The 21,952-nt window shown below is 49.8% G+C and overlaps 2 protein-coding genes across 5 annotated transcripts; one reads left to right on the forward strand and one right to left on the reverse strand.

Moving 5' to 3' along the window:
• The first annotated feature begins 2,392 nt into the window (after positions 1–2,392).
• Positions 2,393–6,138, forward strand: LOC307207249 (cocaine- and amphetamine-regulated transcript protein-like). Its single transcript, XM_079961067.1, has 3 exons — positions 2,393–2,531; positions 2,815–2,898; positions 4,988–6,138. The coding sequence occupies exons 1-3, from the start codon at positions 2,403–2,405 to the stop codon at positions 5,093–5,095; spliced, it is 321 nt and encodes a 106-aa protein (XP_079817193.1). The 5' UTR covers positions 2,393–2,402; the 3' UTR covers positions 5,096–6,138.
• A 407-nt stretch (positions 6,139–6,545) lies between these two features.
• On the reverse strand, positions 6,546–21,896 carry LOC307207037 (zona pellucida sperm-binding protein 4-like). Of its 4 annotated transcripts, XM_079960710.1 has the most exons (12): positions 21,238–21,896; positions 19,807–19,928; positions 19,233–19,332; positions 16,685–16,840; positions 14,976–15,163; positions 13,944–14,041; positions 13,607–13,734; positions 11,882–12,071; positions 9,749–9,896; positions 7,579–7,666; positions 7,334–7,447; positions 6,546–6,731 (listed from the first exon to the last, which is right to left on the reverse strand). In XM_079960710.1, exons 1-12 carry the CDS (start codon positions 21,410–21,412, stop codon positions 6,571–6,573), a joined length of 1,668 nt encoding a protein of 555 aa, XP_079816836.1. In that variant the 5' UTR covers positions 21,413–21,896; the 3' UTR covers positions 6,546–6,570. The 4 variants fall into 4 exon arrangements, with proteins under 4 accessions (XP_079816836.1, XP_079816837.1, XP_079816838.1 ...); XM_079960711.1 differs by lacking the exons at positions 19,233–19,332; positions 19,807–19,928; positions 21,238–21,896 and adding an exon at positions 18,519–18,600; XM_079960712.1 differs by lacking the exons at positions 19,233–19,332; positions 19,807–19,928; positions 21,238–21,896 and adding an exon at positions 18,323–18,491.
• Between the last annotated feature and the right edge of the window lie 56 nt (positions 21,897–21,952).

Here is a 21,952-nt window from a genome sequence, read left to right on the forward strand (position 1 = left end):
CTGACCCACTCCCCCAGCCACCTTTGCCCACGAGGCATCTCCAAAGACCAGGGCACTTTAGGGAGAAAAGCAACATGAAGCCCAGGCAATCTGTGACTCTTCCTCCTCCCTCCTTTCAGACTCTCAACCGCCCCTTCAAGGTTTAACCTGCTCAGGGATTAAACTTTGCATGCGGTCAGGAGGCATTAATCCCCCCCTGCAATTCCTGGGATTCAAGAGCATGCGGCTGACGTCCCTATTTTCATTGGAGAAATATTGGAGGGTCTGCAGTTATGCAAAGGGAAGTTTTATAGGGAAGTTTTTTAATGTTTGAGGCTTTATTATGTTTTTATATATGTTGGAAGCCGCCCAGAGTGGCTGGGGAAACCCAGTCGGATGGGCGGGGTATAAATAAGAACATTACTACATTATTATTATTGTGGAATAGGATGTCCCCATTTCCATCAGGGAAATGTTGGAGGGTATGCGGTTGTGAGTCCCATTGTGTCCCTGCCTCCTGCCACAACTGAGGAAGGATTGCACACAAACTTTCTCCATTTTTTAAATAGATGATGATGAGGATGATTTATTATTTGTACCCCACTGATCTGGGCGGCTTCCAACAAAGATAAAAAATACATTAAAATGTCAACATTAAAAACTTCTCACATATTAAAAACTTTTTACATCGAACCTGCCACCACCGATGCTCTCCGTTGGCCAGCAATGCCCCAATCCATGCCTGCTTTTCAGTTTAAGAAGAGGGGCCCCTCTAGCCCAGCACCCTGTCCTCACAGGGGCCAAGGATCAGGGTTCCCAGGGCCTAGGAATCCAGGTGGCCTGCCTCTGGACCTGGAGGCTCCATTAGAAGAGCCTGGCTTTTGGATCAGGCCAGTCTTCCTGTTCTCTCAGTGGCCAGGCAGATGCCCCAAAGGGAAACCTGTAATCAGGACTTGAGCACGAGAGCAGCACTCCCAGACACTGGGATTCAGAAGCATCAATGCCTCTGTCTGAGGAGCCATCCTGGCTAGACGCCCTCAATAGCCCTCTCCTCTTCCAAAGCCATCCAGGTTGGTGGCCATTGCTGCCTCTTGTGGGAGAGAGTTCCACAGTTCAGCTCTGCACTAGGCGAAGAAATCCTTCCTCTTATCTGTCTGCATCATTGGATAGCTGCGAGTTCCAGTTTTACGAGGGAGCCTTTAAAATGCCGTTCAAAGTGCTCTGTGCAACCCAGAGGCTGTCACACTACCACCCTGGCAAAAAGACACCCAGCACCTGTGTTTGGCATTTTCTGTTTCCAAAGACGCCCCAAAACAGAAGTCCAGGTCAAGAGAAGTCACAGTGCCACTCTCTTCTGCCTTGGTGAGGCCACACCTGGAATACAGTGTCCAGTTCTGGACACCCCAGTTTAAGAAGGATGTTGACAAATGTCTTTCAGCAGCTGCAAAGTGCCCTGCCCTGATGCCAACTGAAAGAGACCCTCCAAAGGTTCAGAGGTCAGGTAGGTGGGGGTTCTGAGCCTCTGAACGCAGCCAGAAGGTGCTGGGCTCTCCCTCAAGGGAGATTTTTCTACAGCGGTTGGGTGGCCACCCGGCAGGGGTTTTTCCACTGCAATTCCTGCATTGCGGGGGGTTGGGCTGGATGATTCTTGGGGTTCCTTCCAACTCTGCAATTCCATGATTCTAGGGTGCTCCCTGATTTTACAATATTAACACATTTATATGGTGCTTCCTGATTTTATAGTTTTAACACTTATCTGTTGGGTTTCTCCTGCCCTGCTCCAGAGGCCCCAGTGGTCCCATGGCGGACAAATAGCTGGAGCAATTAAAATCGATTGGCCCCTGAGTGAGGCTGGAGGTGTTTAGGTCTCCTTCAAACTCTCAGCATGATCTAATTTATTGCATTTGGGGTGGGTGGAGGAAAAAACCTTGCCACAGTCCCATTTCTCTGTGGACTCTAATTCCTCTTGATGGACATTTATTTACTTTAGAATATTGGGTGACCCGGCCGTGACGCAGTTGGAAACCCTTTGAAATGACCCCATTGTGTGCGTGTTTTGGGGGGTGGAGGAAGAGGGGGCCTCTGGGCATTCAATTACATCCTGCCAAGCTCCTGGGGAAAACTTTTGCAATTATCTCCTTTGAGTCAACATGGCTGCTTGAAAAATTCATGGCACCCAAAGGGGCAATTCTCCTGCGGGTGCAAATTAGGTGACATGGGGTTGGCGTTGAGGTCTGTCTCCAAAATGCAAGGTCCACCCACACCTCTTCCCAAGACAAGCCCCCGTAAAAAATGTGGGTGGGTGGGTGGGGGGGGGGAGATAGAAAACCAGACACGCCAATGGGTCTTTTTGCAAGAGCCGGGGTTATAAAACCTTCTCTGCTGGCCAGGAGGAGAAGGCAGTCGGGTCCTGCTTCAGCACCATGGCCAGCTCCAAGCTCCCCATCCTCTGCATAGGGTGCGTCCTCTTGCTTTTGGGGGCCAGAGAAGAGGTGGTGGGACTCCGGGGGGCCGGTGTGGGTGCCCAGGAGAGCCAGGAGGAAAAGGAGATGGTAAGCTGGGAAAGTGATCCTTGTTGGTGGGGCGGAAGTTGCTCAGGGCAGGGGGATCAGTTGGGAGAGCAAGAGACTCTGAATCTCAGGGTCGTGGGTTCCAGTTCCGTGTTGGGCAAAATATTCCGGCAGGGGGGTGGGCTGGATGATCCTTCAAAGTCCCTTCCAACGCTGCAATTTTTGGATGTCCCTTCCAAATCGTCAGCTCCTCTGCACCCCTTCAGCTCCTTGGGGGCCTGTTTTACACTTCTCTGAGCAAAGCTGAACCCCTTTTGCTCTGCAGATTGGAGCCCTGAAAGAGGTTCTGGAAAAGCTGAAGAACCACCAGCTGCCGTCCATTGAGAAAAAGCTGGGCTGGCTGCCCTCCGTAAGTATTCTCAGACTTGCATACTTTCCCCTTGCATTATGAATTGTTCTGAATTATTATGCCTCCACTGCCCTGCTGGACATCTTTGGGAGAAGAAAAGGCTCAGGAGTGAACCCTCCACAAATCCAGAGTGGAGTCCCTAAGGTGGTTGGATGGCGCCTTCTACGCCTCCTCCCGGCAACTCCTGCAGCCCAGCTGGTGCCCAATGTCTTGCTCTGCTTTCCTTTCGTTTGGGCCACATCAGCCAGGCAGAGAGGGGGGTCTTGTCATCTGGGCAGCCCAGGTCCTCCAGACACACAGCCCAGGCTTGTGCCCCGGGGAGGACACATCGGGGCTAACACAGGGGTTTGACTTCACCCCTTGAGAGGCACACTCCATTGTCTCTCAAGACAGATGGATCTCTCTCTCTCTCGCTAATTAACCATTTATCTATCCATTTAACTATTTTACTAATTCTTTAGCTCACACATTCTCAAACTGTAGTCTGAGGAGCAGAGAGGGTGTGTGTGTGTGTGTGTGTGTGAGAGAGAGAGAGAGAGAGAGAGAGAGAGAGAGAGAGAATGACTGACAGATGCCAAGAACACGCCAGTTCTGCTCTGTAGATGCTTTAGTTGAATTAGGGGTCACCCAGTAACTGCCATGGGCCTGCTCTAAAGTAGGGCTAGGAACTGGACAGAGCTGGCATGTTGTTGGCATCTGTCAGTCATTATTTCTTCACACACAAACATCCCTGCTCCTCGGACTACAGTCTGAGAATGCACCAGCTAGAGAATTAGTAAAATGGTGAAATGGATAGCTAATTGCCAGACGCTTGGATTTTCCCAGACATACATGGAATACTGAGGTCGGCAGCAGTGTTCAGGCAGAAACTGGAAAAAATGTCGGGAAAATCCGGATGTATGGCAATCCATGTCAGCAGTGCCGTTTTCCCATACAAACTAAGAAAAACTCCACAATTTTTCTGTCCGAATTTTCACTGTTTGAAATACGGCAACCCTACAGAAAGGCCCTGGGTGCAAGCAGGCAGATTCCACCCAGCTCTCTCCATTGACTGATTAGGGCTGGGCGATAGAACGTCCAAAACCGGTTTCAAATCCATATTGTGATATTGGTTTCATAATTTTTGACCTGGCAATATATTGTGAATCATGTGCCACGTGCTATGTAAAAATCACAATGTGGGGAAACTGAAGCCAGCCAGTGCTTCTTTCAGACATCGTGATATATATTTCTACATTGCAATACTGAGCCAAGTTGTTTCTGTCAATTCTTTTAAACAGCCATCAGAACATAGTGCTCATGTCCACTGACTCCCATCCAGCCTTCCATGGTGCTCTTTTCTATAATGTATATGAGGACCTCAGGTTCCCTTCCAACTCCGATTCCGTCTCTTGAATTCGGCCACTTCTTATTGAGGGGAAGTGTGTGGAACAGGTCTCAGTGTTTTGATATCTGGGAATGGAGTTGAGAGATGACCTAACCTGGGGAGAAAACACTAAAGACCTGATGAAGAGAGCACAGCAGAGGTTATATTGTCTGAGAATCCTCCGGAAAAATAATCTCTCAAAGGACCTGTTGATGGCATTTTACCATTGTACTGTTGAGAGTGTCTGTGTGTGTGTGGTTTGGGAGCAGCACGGTCAGGGAAAGAACAATGCTGTCCAGGGTTGTAAAGACTGCGGAGAGAATAACTGGGTGCACTCTTCCCACCTTGGATCAAATCTACGCTTCCAGGTGCCATAAGAAAGCGGCAGAGATAGCGCAGGACAGTGGGCACCCCGGAAATGATCTCTTTCAGCTTCTGCCTTCTGGAAGAAGGTCCAGGGTTATAAAGACTAAGACTAGCCGCCTGAGAAACAGTTTCTATCCAAATGCAATTTTGGTTTTAAACGCAGTGTAAGGTAGTCTCTATGGGAGTATATTGTATTTAAAAATGGGATATCACGAGTTTTTAGGGGGCTAACCAGGCTGGGATAGCTGGGTTAGCAGGCTTGTTGGTTTCTGAATGTCTGATGTAGATTTTTTTCAATTTCATTGATGTGTATGGGGCAATGACAATAAAGATGATCGTATCTCTCCCACTTTGCAGTGTGATGCCGGGGAGTCCTGTGCTGTCCGGAAAGGGGCGCGCATTGGCCGGCTGTGCAGCTGCCCTTGGGGGACATCGTGCAACCTGCACATCCTGAAGTGCTTGTGACGAAGAGGAAACGGAACAGGGGGGGGGGACAGGTTTTTGGACAAAAGGAAGCCTTCGCTCCCCCCCCCCATAAGCCAAACCAGCAGCTGGGGCAACTGCAGCACCCGAGTCTTGATGTGACCCAGGAATGGAGCCTGCAAAGCCAGAAAGGTTCATTACACAGACAGGCTGTTGGGGGAGCCCATTTAGCTATTGTCTACACTGACTGGCAGCAGCACCAGCAGCTCTCCAGGGTTTCAGCCTCAGGGGTGCTGCGAGTCTAACCTGATGATGCTGTAGGGTAGAGAGTTGAACCCGGGACCTTCTGCAAGACTGCTGGACTGAAACCTTTCCCTCAAAAATAAAGCTCCATGCAGGAAGAGACAGCAACAACATCCCTGAAGAGTGGGCCACCCAAACGCCACTTAAATAGAATCACAGAGCTGGAAGGGGTCATCCAGCCCATAATGCCACTTCCTCAGCTCCTGTTTAGATCATCCCTTTGTCGTCATGAGGACTAGAATCCCATTTCACTTATTTCAGGAGCAAGAACAGCTGCTCTGCATGCAGAAGGTTTCCAGCTTCAATGCCCAAGAGCAGCATCTCCAGGCAGGGCAGGGCAAAGACCCCCCTCTGCCTGCAACGCCAGAGAGCTGCTGCCAGCCAGTGCAGGCAACACTGAACCCAATGAGCAAATGTCCCAATTAGGAATACTTCTAATTGCCGGGATCGGCTCCCCCTGAAAATCTTCTGTTCTCAGAGCCACAGAGAGAAGAGTCTGCTGCGGATTCGGATGCGAACAAGAGAGGGCAGCAAAAACGAGGCCGACTCCTTATGCATCCCTTCCAGGGATAAAGCAATTTATCTGCATTAAAAGCTCCTCCCCCCGCCCGCCCCCCGTCCAAGGGGTGGAAATTTTGGAGAGCATCTCCAATCCCCCCAGCAGGGAGCAGCCAAAGATTTCCCCATCCTCCAAGCTCAATTGTGACCTGCTGAGTTTAGGGCAAAAATGGGGTGTTGTTTTTTAATAGCCCAAGAAAATAATAAAAAAAGAGTTTCAGGCAGTGCTGGTTTATTTGTGTCTGTGTGGGTGGGGTGGGGGAGCAGACAATTTGGGGGTCCCCATTTGAGGAAGGCAAAAAAGGACTGATATCTAAAGGTGTGAGAGTTATAAAGGCCAGAGAGAGTTCTGCCAAAAAAACAAAGCTTATGGCCTTTCCTTTTAAGCAGAGCTTGGAGGGCCACCTGTCAGGGATCCTTCAGCTGAGATTCCTGCATTGCAGGGGGTTGGACTAGATGATCCCTGAAGGTCCCTTCCAACTCTATGATCTTATGACAAAATAGCCTGTATTCCCAGCCAAGGCAAAAGGGTGAAGAGGCGGACAGGCTGCCCAGACGCCGTGGGGTCAAGTGGGACAGGCAGGGAGGCTGGCTGGCCCAGGGAAGACAGGAGCCAAGCTGGGTAGCTGCCTTTTCTCTTTCAATTTTATTTCCTCTCACGCATAAGGAAGGCTTTGGCCTCCCACAGCCGCCTGGTGTTTCTTCAGGGCGACGACTGAGAACATCCCCACGGCCAGAACGGCCACCAGGCCGGCCACCAGGAAGAGGATGTTGTCCCACTGCATCAAGGTCGAAGGGTAGAGGGATTTGGGGGACACTAAGAGAAACAGAGAAATGTAGAATTAACAGTAACCCCAAAGAGGCAGGGTTGAGAGAGAGATTCGGGCTGCAGACACATTCAGCAGCTTAAAAACTTCAGTTGGTAGCATGCAAGGCTCTTAATCCCAGGGTTGTGGGTTCGAGTCATGCGTTGGGCAAATGATTTCTTTCTTTCTCTATAAAAAGTTTATGGGAGGTTTTTTAACATATTGAGCACTAAAATCCAAACACAATCATAATAAAAAGCAATATGTCAAAAAGTTAATAACGAAGAAATAGAAGATCTCCAGATAGATGCCCTGTTCTTCTGGCTGAATCTGGCATCTAGCCCCAAAGAGGATGCCACTTAATTCCTGAGCACGTGCAAAGCGAAGGCTAGGAATGCCTCTGCATGAGCCGGGGCAGTTTATAGGGCTGGAGACTCCCAGGGTCTCTCCCCAGAGGCCACTCATGTCCTTTTTTATATAGAATATTATTTTATTCTTTTTCACAAAGAGGCTGCTGATAGCCTGACCAAGTAAAAGCTTATTCTAGCATCACGACTGGTGGGGGACAACTGAATAAAATCTACTCCCCCCAAAATTTTGCCTCCCACATTACCTTCGTGAACGACCGTGTCCGCGTCCTTGTGAAAGAAGTTCACAGGGCCGTCTGATGTCACCAGGGTCAGCCACTTCTCAGGGAGACGGCGCTGCCCAGACGATGCTCTACGACCTGGAGGTGGGATAAACACATTGGGGGGTTCAGGGTGGGGAAAGCACGACAGCTGTGCAATGATCCCCCACTACGTGGCCTGGCCCTGCCCCCAAATCCCCCCACAGCCTCAGAAATAAATGGGGACTCACTCCTGCCAAGAGGATTTGTGTTGCAGGAAATGCGGCAGCTCTCCAGGGCGGATGGGGCGCAGGCAGAAGCACTGCAGTGGAAGTAGACCTGGATTGGGGAAGCGGGGCAGAGAGAGAGATACGATATAGAATCATAGAATCAGAGTTGGAAGAAACCACAAGGGCAATCGAGTCCAACCCTCTGCCAAGCAGGAAACACCATCAGAGCACTCCTGACATATGGTTGTCAAGCCTCTGCTTAAAGACCTCCAAAGAAGGAGACTCCACCACACTCCTTGGCAGCAAATTCCACTGTTGAACAGCTCTTACTGTCAGGAAGTTCTTCCTAATGTTTAGGTGGAATCTTCTTTCTTGTAGTTTGGAACCACTGCTCCGTGTCCGCTTCTCTGGAGCAGCAGAAAACAACCTTTCTCCCTCCTCTATGTGACATCCTTTTATATATTTGAACATGATATGATGGTCTTTATTGTCATTGTCCCATGCAGAACAATGAAATTGAAAAAATCTACATCAGACATTCAAAACCAACAAGTCTGCTATCCCAACCTGGTTAGCCCCCTAAAAACTCTGATACCCCATAATTAGATACAATATACTCCCACAGAGACTACCTTACACTGCGTTTAAAACCAAAATTTCATTTGTGTAGAAAGTGTTTCTCAGGTGGCTAGTCCTAGTCTTTATAACCCTGGACCTTCTTCCAGAAGGCAGAAGCTGAAAGAGATCATTTCCAGGGTGCGCACTATCCTGCACTATCTCTGCAGCTTTCCTATGACACCTGGAAGCATAGATTTGATCCAAGGTGGGAAGAGTGCACCCAGTTATTCTCTCCGCAGTTTTTACAACCCTGGAAAGCATTGTTCTTTCCCTGACCATGCAGCTCCCAAACCAGACATGCAGACCACAAGTTAATACACTCTCAACAGTACAATGGTAAAATGCCATCAACAGGTCCTTTAAGAGATTATTTTTCCAGAGGATTCTCAGACAATATAACCTCTGCTGTGCTCTCTTCATCAGGTCTTTGGTGTTTTCTCCCCAGGTTAGGTCAGAGAGAGTGATGGTTTAGGGGCAGCCCCAGGGGGAAACCGAGGCAAGTTCAAAGCGAGTCTCCCGGCCCCCCGGTTGGGGTCAGAAGCTGAAGGACTCCTGCAAAAACACTGCAGACCCCACACCTCTGCCCCACAGACCCTCTTTGTGGAGGCACTGCATTGGCAAATGGGGCAACTGCAAGCGCACTCCAAGGGTGACCCACACCCAATTTTAGAAGCCTAATAAACAGCTGCACAAAGTTTTCTGTTGAGCACTTCAGTACTGAGGTGCAGAGGCAGCCCCCCCCCCCCAGCAACAGGAAAATAAATTTCCATTTTGGGGCATATTAATAATGATAATTTTGGGCAGCTTCCAACAACTTAAAACACAGTATTTTATAAAGCAAAAATTCTCCTAATGGACGCTGTTTTGCAAAACTGCTTCCCCTTAATGCAGTGGTTCCCAAATGTTTTTCCTCTGGCGACTATTTAAGAATAAAAATTTACACATTATTTTTGCTGACAAAAAATGCATTAGGAAACACAGCCAGGAATGCCCTCGGTATCTCTTGATTGCTCTTGCTCTCATTTCGAAAACATATCTATTCGTATTGTGCAAATACATTTATTTTTTGATACTATACTACACTTAAATGTTTAAATGCTTCTCTGTGTTTTTGATGTATTGTTGGGAGCTGCCCAGAGTGGCTGGGGCAGCTGTCAGGTGGATGGAATAAAAATGAAAAGGAAATCAATTCTCCTCCGCCTCCTCCTCCTTTTCCCACCCCACTGGCCATCTTCTCCTGCCACACCAGGGGGGCCCTCCACACCCTTTGAGAAACCATTTGGAGGTAACACAAGTTGCCCCTACTTTTTGCAATTTGGCATCTTTGGCCAGAGAAGTGCACTGCAGGATCTGCAGAGATCCAAAGTTCAACAGAACGGCTCCACGTTTGGGCTGGTGCATTCTGCCAGCAGACTGGGCTTTAAGTGCAAATTGCCTCAGATTTCTCACGTGTGTGTGTGTGTGTGTGTGTGTGTGTGCGCGCGCGCACGCACCCCCCCCAAACCCTAGATCTCTCCTTGCAGGGACGGTCAGCTCCACCCCCACAACCAGGTGCCACTGCGGAAGACTTTACCTGCCCAGAGAGCACCTGCTGGGAAGTGCCATCCACAAATGTGAAAGTGCTGACCACAAAGCGCTGGTAGTGCGTTGGAAAGGGCAGCCCAGAGTCGGCCCCGATGGGCACCAGCTGCGTCCGGTAGTTGTCTCCCTTGTAGGGGCACCTGAGGCAGAGCAAGAGGGATTGGCGGTCTTGAGATTGCATGGCTAGAAGAGACTGGGCACATCAGAGCGGACTCCTTTCGCATCGAGGCCCATCGGACATCGCCCAAAAGAACTTTGAGCAGAAACCCCAAAGGTGCATAGCAATACTGTAGTTCCGTCAGACATCGGCTCAGCATTTCAACAGGACTGAGGTCAAAACTTTGTCTCACCTTCGTTGCAGCCGGGGGGGGGGGGGAGATTCCAGGCACCACCCTTCCAGCAGTGCTAGAAATCCCCCAGGTGCCAGGCGCGTTTTGCAACTGATGTGGGTCCAATTGCGACCCTGTGGAGATCTCTGGGCACCAGGTTGGCGACTGGCCTCTCCAGCTTCCTTAAGCAGGTCAACAGAAGAGCTCACTGACTGCATTTATATCCCACTTTTTCCCTCCAGAGAGTCCATGGTTCACTCCCTTCCTCAGTTAATCCCCACAACGACCCTGTGAGGTGGGTGAAGAGGCCACAACTGACGCCAGGTTCCCCCAGGGAGCTACATGACGGAGTAGGGATTTGAACCCTTATCTCCCAGGTCCTCATCCAACACTCTAACCACTACACCCCACTGCCTTCCGAGAGTCCTTCTGCTAGGGGGCAGCTCTATAAATTAAGTCGGAAAGCAAAATGTCCCTGAGAGAAGGATCTGAAATATTTTCCTTGAAGCCTGAATTTGTTTAATTCTGGATAGTTTTATATGATGATCTAATGTGCTGCAAATCGCTTTGAGATTTTTTCTTCTTTAAAATATAAAACAGGATTAAGAATAATAATAGATTACAAACTTGTGTGATCCACTACAATGGGTTCTGGAGAAGTAATATGAGGATTCAGTATGAACAACTAGGCCATCACTATATGGCACTACCACCAGAAGACTAGAAAACTGGGCAAAGAGATAAATAGTAAGTTTTCTAAATAGTAATAAATTCCACAGGAAAAAAAGGTGCCTAGACATTCTGCTGTGGTGACCACAACTTGTGTTTCAGGTGCCGTTTGGTGATTAGCTTATATATCTGAGTTTCTAACGCTGATCCACAGCCTCCCCTGTGATCTAAGGTTAAAGACTCACAGATTAGCCTGCAGAGAACAACCAAAGCTGATTATCAACCCACTTAGGAGCTCAGAGACCCACGGAAAATCCCCACGTTAAAGCCTCCAGCAACGCACAACCGGGCCTTCTCCATTTCATTGGGAATCAAACAATTCTAAAATAAAATGGTAAGTATAAAAATTATACTTAGCAAGAGGGTTGGGTAGTCAGCGCAGCCAGAAAGCCACCATGAGACCCTTTCGGTCTGAGGTTTCATGGAAAGGAAGCCGAGCAGCTAGTTCTAGTGTTAGTGATGACCTTTAAAGCCCTAAACCAGGCAGAGGCAAACTCGGCCCTCCAGATGTTTTGGGACTACAACTCCCAGCATCCCTAGCTAACAGGACCAGTGGTCAGGGATGATGGGAGTTGTAGTCCCAAAACATCTGGAGGGCGGAGTTTGCCTATGCTTGCTCTAAAAAGGAGCATCTCCACCCCCTTTGTTTAGCCCAGACACCGAGGTCCTCCTCTGAGGGTCTTCTGCTGATTCCCTCACTGCAAGAAATGAGGTCACAGGGAACCAGGCAGAGGGCCTTCTCGGTGGTGGCGCCCACCCTGTGGAACGCCCTCCCATCAGATGTCAAGGAAATAAGCAAGTATCTGACTTTCAGAAGACATCTGAAGGCAGCCCTGTTTAGGGAAGTTTTTAGTGTTTTGATGTTTTATTCTGTTTTTAATCTTTTGGGAGCTTCCCAGAGTGGCTGGGGAAACCCAGATGGATAGACGGTGTATAAATAATAAAATGTTATTATTTAACTAGAAGCTGGAGTCTTTCTGGAAAACCGAGCCAGCTCGCCACATACACCCCTGTGCCCGTTTTCGTTACCCCGTAAGTCTCCGCCCCTGTGCCCAGCCAGCACTGACCCATCCTCCAGCAGCAGCCACTGTGGTTTCTGCAAGGGGTTTGTGCTGGGGGTGGCCCAGCAGTCATGCAAGACCAGGACTAGGGCTGGATCCGTCCTGGCAAGGAGACGCACTTCGACATGGACCGGGGCTCGCAGGACCTTCACCACAGGGTAGTCCAGGCCGGAGTAATAGGAGGAATACGTGGCATCTGGGGAGGGAAAGAAGTTGGAAAAATTACTGGATGGTGAAAAGGTTTCCTTCTCCGCCTCTGGAGAGACCCGAACTCAGGGGCATCCAGGGAAGCTGGGAGTTTCAGGAAGTCCTCCTTCCTACAGCGCAGAGTTTGGAACTCCCTGCCACAGGAGGTGGTGATGGTTCAGTCGGGAGAGCAGGGGACTCTTAGGGTTGTGGGTTTGAGCCCCATGTTGGGCAAAAATATTCCTGCCTTGCAGAGGGTTGGGCTGGATGACCCTCGGGGTCCCGTCCATTTCCACAATCCTATGATTCTGCTTGGCACAGAAAGTGGATTGAGGAAAGCTTCCCTCCCTCTCTTGCAAGACTAGAACTCGTGGACAAGCCAGTGGAGCTGAATGGTATCAGGACGGATAAAAGGAAGGACTTCTTAGTTAAGCTGTGGAACTCCCTGCCACAGACGATAGGGATGACCTGGATGGTTTTAAAATGGGGATTCATGGAGGAGGAGGTGGCGGCTATGGATGGTTACTAGCTAGGATGGCTTACTCTGCCTTCGCAGTTGGAGGCCTCCATTTTTCCTAATACCATTTACTGGGAACTACAAGAGGAGAGAGCTGCTCTCGCACTCAGATCCTGCTTGCAGGCTTCCAACTGGGGCATCTGGTTGGGCCAGATGGGCCCCAATTTGCCCAACCCAGCTGCAAGGGTCTTCCAATGCCCTAATGGAACCTCCAGTTCCAGAGACAGTCTATCTAGAACTCCCAAGTTCTCTGGGGCACTTGGCCCCTGTGAGAACAGGATGGGCCCCCTTGGGCCTGATCCAGCTCTTCTTACGTGCAGTTTACGTTCAAGACCGGGAGGAAGGATCCTGTCCCACCAGCAGGGGGCAGATAGGGCCCTCTGCTCCCCAGCCAACCAGGGGGAGACCCTTTCCTCCTGACTTTAAATTTATGGTGGGTTTGAGAAATTGATGTTAAAGTTTCACAGATTTTATCTGAGATTGCATTGTGCGTATCTGTTTGGAGGCTTTAAAAACTGGCTGGATGATTCCATAATTATAAGAATCTGGTATAATCTTAGAAGGTGGTGGATTTTTAGAAGCAAGACCCTTTGGAATATATTTATTTCAAGGATTCCCACCCCCTTCTTCAGCCAAAAAGCCTCCCAGAGCTGCTAGAAATTGTTCAGATTGGTTGTGCATTTTTTGATGCTGCATTTATCAATTATGACTACTTTTGTTATGCTGCAGTTATTTGTCTCACATTCTAAGCCACCTGGAGCATGGTTTGAACTGTGGAAAGGTGGCATAGAAATAGAAACAGGTATGCCATAAGATCAAGATAGTCCCTACTTGCAAGCTTATGATCTCACCCCCCCCAAAGTGCAGCACACAAGGAAAGAGGGAGAGGGAGGGAAGAGGAAAACTTCTGAGTTTGCCACTACATCCCTGAGCCAAGACCCTCTCCCAGCACAGGGGCAGCAGAGACCCCACGAGAGCCAATGGTTTATTGGGGCTTCCCACTCCAGCCCCCCAAACCGGCCCCTCACCTCGAGCCAGCCTCATCTCCAGGGTGAGGGGTCCTTGCTCGGCGACCCCGGCTGGCGGAGGCGGAGTGGCAATCTGGACGCCGACCGGGAGAGAATCCTCTGCAGAGTAGCTGCAGCGGACGGTCAGCCTGCCAGAGAGCAAGGAAATCATTGGGGAGGTTGTATTTTTATTTATTTATTTATTTATTATTATTATTATTATTAAAGAGTCTAGTCCTCCTTGTTCCAAGGGGAGGACGCAGGAATAAGGAGCACCAAGCCTTCTGCATGCCAAGCAGGCGCTCCTCCGGCCCTCGCCTCCCGACTGTTCTGCCGCACCGGCTTCCCCACTTCCTACCTGAAGTCGCCGTCGCGGGTGATGGAGCCCGACGGGGACGCCAAGACCTGCCGGTCTGCCACCAGCTCATTCTCATACACGTGTCGGCTGCCGGATTCCTGGGCAGAGAAAGGAAGGCCATTGGTGGGGGGAACCCTCCCTGCAGGGGAGGGACTCCATATAAACACAGCCCTTTCCCCAGCGGCCAAAAAATACCCGGCCGCCTAGAGACAGGCCTGCTTTCCTGCGGTCACCCTCCTGTTTATCAGCGAGGAACAGCCACAGGACACTCAGAAAACATCAGAAGGCAAGGAAGGTGTCTTTGGGTTCTCCTATTCTGTGGGAAGCTGCCCCAAGGGGCTGGGCAAGCGGGAATTTCAGTATTATATACGTTTGTAAGGTAAAAGGTAAAGGTACCCCTGCCCGCACGGGCCAGTCTTGACAGACTCTGGGGTTGTGCGCCCATCTCACTTAAGAGGCCAGGGGCCAGCGCTGTCCGGAGACACTTCCGGGTCATGTGGCCAGCGTGACATCGCTGCTCTGGCGAGCCAGAGCCGCACACGGAAACGCCGTTTACCTTCCCGCTGGTAAGCGGTCCCTATTTATCTACTTGCACCCGGAGGTGCTCTCGAACTGCTAGGTTGGCAGGCGCTGGGACCGAGCAGCGGGAGCGCACCCCGCCGCAGGGATTCGAACCGCCGACCTTTCGATCGGCAAGCCCTAGGCGCTGAGGCTTTAACCCACAGCGCCACACCGCCCTAAACCCACCGATCTCAGGGTGGTGAACAACATGAATTTGTTTCATTCCGAGTTGTTCCATTTTGATGTTTTCATGTGTTGCAAACCGCTTCGAGATTTTTTTCTTTAAAATATAAAGCAGTTTAGAAATTGAATGCATAAGAATAAGCCAGTCAGATTGGTGGGGTACACTTAATAAATTTATTACGATTATCATTAGCAGCTGGATTTGTAACTTTGCAAAATAGTGGCTTCATCGCCCAGGCGAGCCAAGGGTCTGATTCTGTACCCTACAGCCTCCCAAGTCCCTGTTACCTTGAAGGTGGTTCCGCAGGCCGACAGCGGGAACTGGAAGAAGATGAAGCCGTTGTTCCTGGAGGCCGGGGCGCAGCGCTCCCCCTGACCGCTGGCCAGGCGCACAGAGCCCAAGCGGAGGGGGGGGCGCGTGGCGTGGCGGGAGAGCGCAATGGAGAAGTGGCCGTCCGGGGTGCAGCGGGCAGTCACTGGCGGGCAGAGCGGGAAGAGAGGAACCTTCAGAATCAAGCAGAATCAATCTCTTTCTGCACGCAACCACAGCAGCACAAATGGTGCCTGTGAATAAGTGGAGGGCACAACACCGAGAAAGGAGGAATAGCAGATGGAATTGACAGAATATATAAAAGTGGCTAGTAGAATAAGATGAAAGAATTCTCAAGGAAGACTGGAAATGTCATGCAGAATATTTGAAAAATCATTGTAGACATATTAAAACATTAACAGGATTAGGATAAATTCAGCACTAAGCTATAAAGAAATAAATTAATATAATAATAATAATAATAATAATAATAATAATAATAATAATAAAAAATTATTTATACCCCGCCCATCTGGTTGGGTTTCCCCAGCCACTCTGGGTGGCTTCCAACGGAATATTAAAATACAATAGTCTATTAAACATTAAAAGCTTCCCTAAACAGGGCTGCCTTCAGATGTCTTCTAAAAGTCTGGTAGTTGTTTCAGTTGTAGAACAGAGAGAGAGAGAGAGAGAGAGAGAGAGAGAGAGAGAGAGAGAATATGGAATAATTAGAATATGCAGCGGTAAAAGGTTAGTCAAATGATCAATGGAAGGGGAAGGGAAGTTGATAATGAAGGCAAGGTTTGTATTTGGTAAAATATTGTGCAAATTTGTAAAATTGATAATAATTTGGTTGCTTTTTTAAAATTCAGAACAGATCCCCAAGATTATGGCACGGCAGGGGGTTGGGATAGATGACCCCTGGTGTCCTCTCTGGCTCATATCACAAGAGACGTCACCAGTTAATCCCTGCAAAAGGCCCAGTTCTTCGCGATGGAGGAACAGTTGCAGCATTGGGGGCTTCTTTGTGGAGAGAAAAGGCAAAGGGATTATAATAAACAATACAATTTTCATTATTTAGACCCTGCCCACCCCAAAGATTATACAAGGACAAAACATTATACAGTACAATTATGCAGCAGACAGAGAATAGATTTTTCCCCTCTCTCCTGCAACACTAGAACTCGTGGCCGGACAAGGAAGCCGGACGCTGGAAGATTCAAAGGTCTTCTTCAAGCAATTCAAACTGTGGAACTCCCTGCCACAGGAGGAAACGATGGTCGCCAAGCTCAATAGCAGAAGAGCCTGCTGGATCAGGCCCACGGGGGCCCATCTAGTGCTGCCTCCTGCCCCCACAGGGGTCAGCCTGATGCCCCGATGAAAAATGGGCAAGGAGGAGCAGCGTGTAAGAGCAGCACTCTCCCCCCCCCCCCAGCAGCTGGAGAAATTGCTGGAGGAGGCAAAGGCCTTGGAGCAAAGAGTGGAGCTCAGGGATGTCCAAGGAAGATTAGGGACAGGAAAAAGAAAGGACTTCTTCAAGCACCAAGTTGAACTGTGGAACTCCCTGCCACAGGAGGCCGCAATGGCCACCAGGAAATTCCTCTTTGTTGCACAGCTGCGAGTTCAAGTGTCGCAAGAGAGGGGGGAAATCTTTCCCGGCTCAGCAGGACCCCCAAACCCAACGCACCTTTTTTGGCGTAATAGCAAGGCACCCCCCTCTCTGTTGGGTTGTAGCAGCAGCCCAGGCCCACACACTCCGCCTGCTGCACTTGGTGGGGGCCGCAAGGGAGCCTGTCGGGGGCCGGGACAGACGAGCAGTGGCTGACGCTCGGGGTATCCAGAGCTGGAAGGAGAGAGGGAGCTAAGTCGAGGCAGGTGGCATTAAGGTGAAAGGTCAACCTTCCGGGTTTATTTTATTTTTAAGATTAGTTTGGTTGTTGCTGTTAATTAATTAAATTTGTACACTACCTTATCCCTGCAGGTCTCGGGTGGTTCATAAGATAAAATCACAAGATAAAAGCGTAAAATGCATAAAATGAGACCTGCAGGTACAGCGTGTGATACTAATTCAATTAATTGATTAATAATAAATAAAAGATAAGAACCAAACGCACAATCCCCCCTCGACAACATATTTTGAAAGGGCATTTGAGGAGAATGTGTGCCCCCTACCCACGGGGCAGGTGGCTTAACCGGGCGCTGCAGCCACACTACGTTTCCTGGATCTTGGGCGCCCTTTTCAAAAAGCTTGCTCGTTTCGCAAGGATCCAGTGGCAATTGGCAGCCGTTTGGGTTTCACCAGCTCGGGGCGTCTTGCAGCTCAAAGCCAGTGAGGCGAACAGATTTTGTCTCTTACAACTGCATCCACAAAGACCCACAGAGTCTCTCTTGCAAAAAGTAAAATAAAATGAGAAAGACCCCCCTCCACCCCAGCCTCCTGGATGCATTTGGCAGAACCTAAAACACAAAACTCGACATATTTCATTAAACTCCGAAGGATCTGTCTTTCTCAGGCAGCGCTGCCCCAGAGAGAGGTATGGGAGGCAAATGGTTTAAGATGGACTTGATGACTATTACAGATAGATAAAAGAGGATTGACTCTACTCAACTATTTTGAGGGCCAGGATATAATAATGGATAAAACTGGCACATTACAGGCGATGTGCAGGGAGAAGGGATGAGTGGATTTTGAAATGGAAAAATGAAAAAGTTGGAAAAGCTATTGGATCTGGAGCAGCAACAGAGGGAGGGAAAAAGAACAAAAAACTGGGGAGCAGTCAGCTCTTAAATTTGTATTAAATTTTTACTAATCTGGTGATAATTTGTTTAAAATTATGGAAAATCAATAAAAAATAATTGGCAAAAAGGAGTAATATTTCATTAAACTCCAAGCTATGGTGGTGCACAGGATGGTTTATTTACAGCCCTATCCCCTTGTTACAGAATTGTTGAGTTGGAAGGGACCCTGAGGGTGATCCAATTCAACCCCCTGCAACGCAGGAATCTTTCGCCCAACTAGAACCCGTGACCTGGAGATTCAGAGCCCCATTTCAAGGAGAGAGGTTTGCCCCTTTTGGGGCAACCCCATGCCAAACCCAAAATCCCTCCCTCCAGCTCTTTTGGGACGCCTTCAAGGCAAGTGGCGGCACTCCTGCACTCACAATGGACTAGAAACTTGAAAACTCCCCAGCTAGTTTTTCACTGGGCGGCTTTTGCCAATCTGGCAGCCGGGCGTTTCTGCGGGGAGCCACCTGGCGAGTAAAGCCTTACCCCAAAACAGCACCTGGGAGTCTGCCAGGCTTCCCCGCTTGCCCACATCGCCCACCTTCGGAGCAAAGGCCAGAGCCCCGCAAGGCCCCTGGGCCAGCAGGACGGTCGCCAAGAGGTGCAGGAGGAACATCCTGGCCAAGACCCCGAGGGAGAAATGGGGCCGGGGGGCTTTTCCTCTGGCAAGTCACCCCTGGCCCCCAATCAGGGCAGGCTTCTCCCATGGCAACCCCTGACCCCCTTTATGAGCTCACCTGCCCCACAGGAGCTCAGCCCAGCCTCAGACAGCAGACTGCAGAGGCAGCGGACTACAAAGCCCATCGGCCACTGGCGGCGCAGTAGACTGGACGGTGGGCTTGGTGGAGGAGGAGCCTGAGGAGCCACAGCCAAGACAGGGGGCGGGTGCTGGGAGTTGTAGCACAGCTTCCAGAGGGCACCAGGTTGAGGGGGAAGGGGAGCCAGCCATTTGGTTTGCCTGGATATTTGAAAGCTGCACTTTGAGAAGAGCAGAGTGAGGGTTGTGTGTGTTATTTTGAATATTAGAGTGTGGCACTTTGTGTTGTGTACACAAAACAACAGAAGCAGTAGCAGAAGCACCAGCAAAATACCCCCCAAAATCATGGGGCACAGGCCTGTCCGAATAGTCACCAGGAATGGCTTCCCTGAAATAATCCTGGGAGCTGTAGTTCCTTCAGGGCGCTGAGATTGGTTAGGGGGCCTCTCGCCTCCTCCTAGAACTAGCATTCCCAGAGCTCCCCACGCAGATGGCCTGACTGCTGAAGCCCTCAGGGCGGGGAAGAGGTCCTGGCAATGTCCAGCACCCTTGAACTACAGTTCCCAGGATTCTTTGGGGGGCACTGTGACACTTTACACCCGTGGCACGGTCTTCTGGGCAGGGGGGTGACCCCAGCAGGGTCAGGAAGCCTCTGCCCCCAGAAACCCCCAAGGAAAGCCCTTCCACGGGGTACCTAGGAGAGGTTCGGGGCAGCTGAGCTCCTCTTTGTAGGAGGTCATCCGTCCATCCGCCGCCAGGCCTTCAATGTGGACGGTCGTCCGGTAGCGGGAATCCTAGTGGGGAGAGGATGTTGGCGTCATTATTTCATTTTTCTAGCTTTATAGAATCAGAGCTAGAAGGGGTCCCCGGAGGGTCATCCAGGAACCTCTTGCCCTACGTGGGCCTTGGACCCACAACCCTGAGATTAAGAGTCTCACGCTTTACCAACCTTCAAGCGGAAGAACCAGGCTGTATTGTTTCCCAGCCCAAAAGAGCCCTGGGAACTTTAGTTTACCCACAGAGAGTTACAGTTCCCAGTGCCCTCAAACTACAGTTCCCAGTATTTGGGGGGGGGGGGAATGAATGTGCTTTAAGAGAGTTACTTAAGCACTCCTCCTGCCCAGCCACGAAGCTCATTGGGCAATCACAACATGGCTCCCCCTTTCTCAGTCTGTCCTACTTCGCAGGGTTGTTGGGAGGGGGAGAGTTATGTATATGTTACTAGTTGGAGGGTGGGGCGGGGGCAGGTGTGCAAGCCGAGGCCTTACCTGCGCTCTGGTGTAACACCCATCAAAGGCCACCCTCACCGCTACAGAGCCATCCGGATTGGGGAAGGCAGAAGTCCCACAGGTAGAGTCGTTCTTCAGAAGATGGGGGTTACCTTTGGGATCTTATTTGGGGGAGGAGAGAAGAATAATTCGTTCCACAAATTATTACCCCAGCCCACAATCTAGAGGTTTGCTTTACAATCGAGCATGATGAACTCTGCAAAACCCAGAAGCTTGCTGGCTTATTTTAAGATACCCCAATATAGGGAATAACAAATGAGTGGGTTTTGGGATTTCCTAGCAGCCAATGGGTGTGTGTGCTTCCTTTGCTTTGTTGCCCAGGGTGGGGGGGTGTCTGTATTTCTTGGGGTGGGGCGTCCCTGGAGAAATACAGACCCTCCCACTTGGTGAGGAAGAGAGTGGTCTGCTCATTAAGAGATATCATATTAATTATATATGAAAAATAATTTACTTTAGAGAATAAATGCTTCAGTGGAGGTTCAAATGGGCAGTTGTTTTTCTGTTAAATAGGTTCCTGGGTCCTGGTTCTCATGGTCAGGCTGTAAACCCAGTTTACTTGGGAGTAAGCACCACTAAGCTTAGCAGGATTTACTTCTGAGCAGACACCTGGGACTCTTTCCCTCCAGGTGTTTTATCTGCATTGATGTTATTTACTACATTCAAGTTATTCCCCCCCCCCCCAGCTGCTCTGCAAAGCAAGCCATACTCAAGAGTAACCCCACTGGAATTAACAGACACTCGTTCCTGCATGCAAATGAACAGAGGACCTCAAATATTTGTAGTAGTAGACCCTTTGGAAAACGGGCACAACCAATTTAGGACCATTGGTTCCAGTGAGGCTCCTCTGAGTATGCCAAATATTGCCTCCGTCTGTCCCCAATTGCAGTGAAGCTGCTCACCCAAATACTCATTTCTGGAGCTAGTCCCTAAGGAGGCTTTCAAAAGCCTTGCTGGATGGAAAAGCAAAGGGTACAGTGCCAAATTACATTGTTGAAGAGCCATGACCCCAAGGGTCATCCATCCCAACCTCCTGCAGCGCAGAAATCACAGCTAAGGGCCTCATTTTTGGTGTATTAGACTAAGCAGTTTCAGTTGGATTTATGAGTTAATGGTCACCGTTTTGCACTTTGTGGCGCATAGTACTATTGGAATAATGCTTTTTCTAAGGGTGGAGGGCCCTGGGGGCAAGTTTAGGGGACAGAGGGTCTCCAAGAAAGTTCGGGAGCCACTGCTCTATAATTATTAATATATAATAATAATAAATACATTTGTACACCATTGTTGTTGTCCAGACCTTGCAAGAAGCTCAGACCAACCAGGCCCCCGCCCCCAGTTTGTGGGATTCTTGCAAAAGTGGGTTTAAATTTCTTCTTTCTTTGAAAAAAAGCTGAATTCCGCCCCTTTACTCACCCAGCAGCCTTATCAGAGATGAGGAGACCTTCGGTTGGGGCAGCAGGAGGAAAGCGAGGCTGTGCTCGTCGCAGGTGGGCAAAGTGACTTCCCAAAAAGACCCCGCGGCGTCCGAGGGACCGACCAGGGTCCCCCCCAAAAGGAGGAGCAGAACCTCAAAACCCCGGAAAGGCATTTCCTGAGGGATTTCACACAACCAAATGCTCCTCTCAGCTGCTAGTCCCTAGGGAGGATTTTAATAGCCCGAGGAGGAATCTGATTGGACAGGGAGTCTGGGTGGGTCTCCTGCCGGGAAAAAGGGCCTGATCCTACGGCGCACGCAGCCCAGCGGGGAAGTTTTTCTTCGGTCTACTTTGCAGAAAAGCACTGGGCGTATGCTCCATTGTTGGGGCCTCCGCACATGCTGAGGGGCGCCCGTTCTCTGCACGTCTTGAGGAGATCAGGCTTCCTCGGTGGGTTGCAGTCAGTTTTACTCAGAGTAGACCTATTGAAATTAGTGAAGTCATAGCTGTTGAGTTCAGTGGTTCTACTCTGAGTATGACCAATGCAGGATGCAACTTTTGTCATTTTACGCAAGAGCACCTTTCTTTAAAAAAGAAAACACTCGTTTTCAATTCAGACAGCACTCTGCACACGCTCAGGAGGCGCCCCCTTCCCACACTCTGCGCAGCTGTGACCCTTCCGCGCATGCTCAGTGCAGCCCCGGGGCTCCCGC

The sequence above is a fragment of the Podarcis cretensis genome (assembly GCF_951804945.1).
Source record: "Podarcis cretensis genome assembly, chromosome: 18".
Lineage (NCBI taxonomy): Eukaryota > Metazoa > Chordata > Lepidosauria > Squamata > Lacertidae > Podarcis > Podarcis cretensis.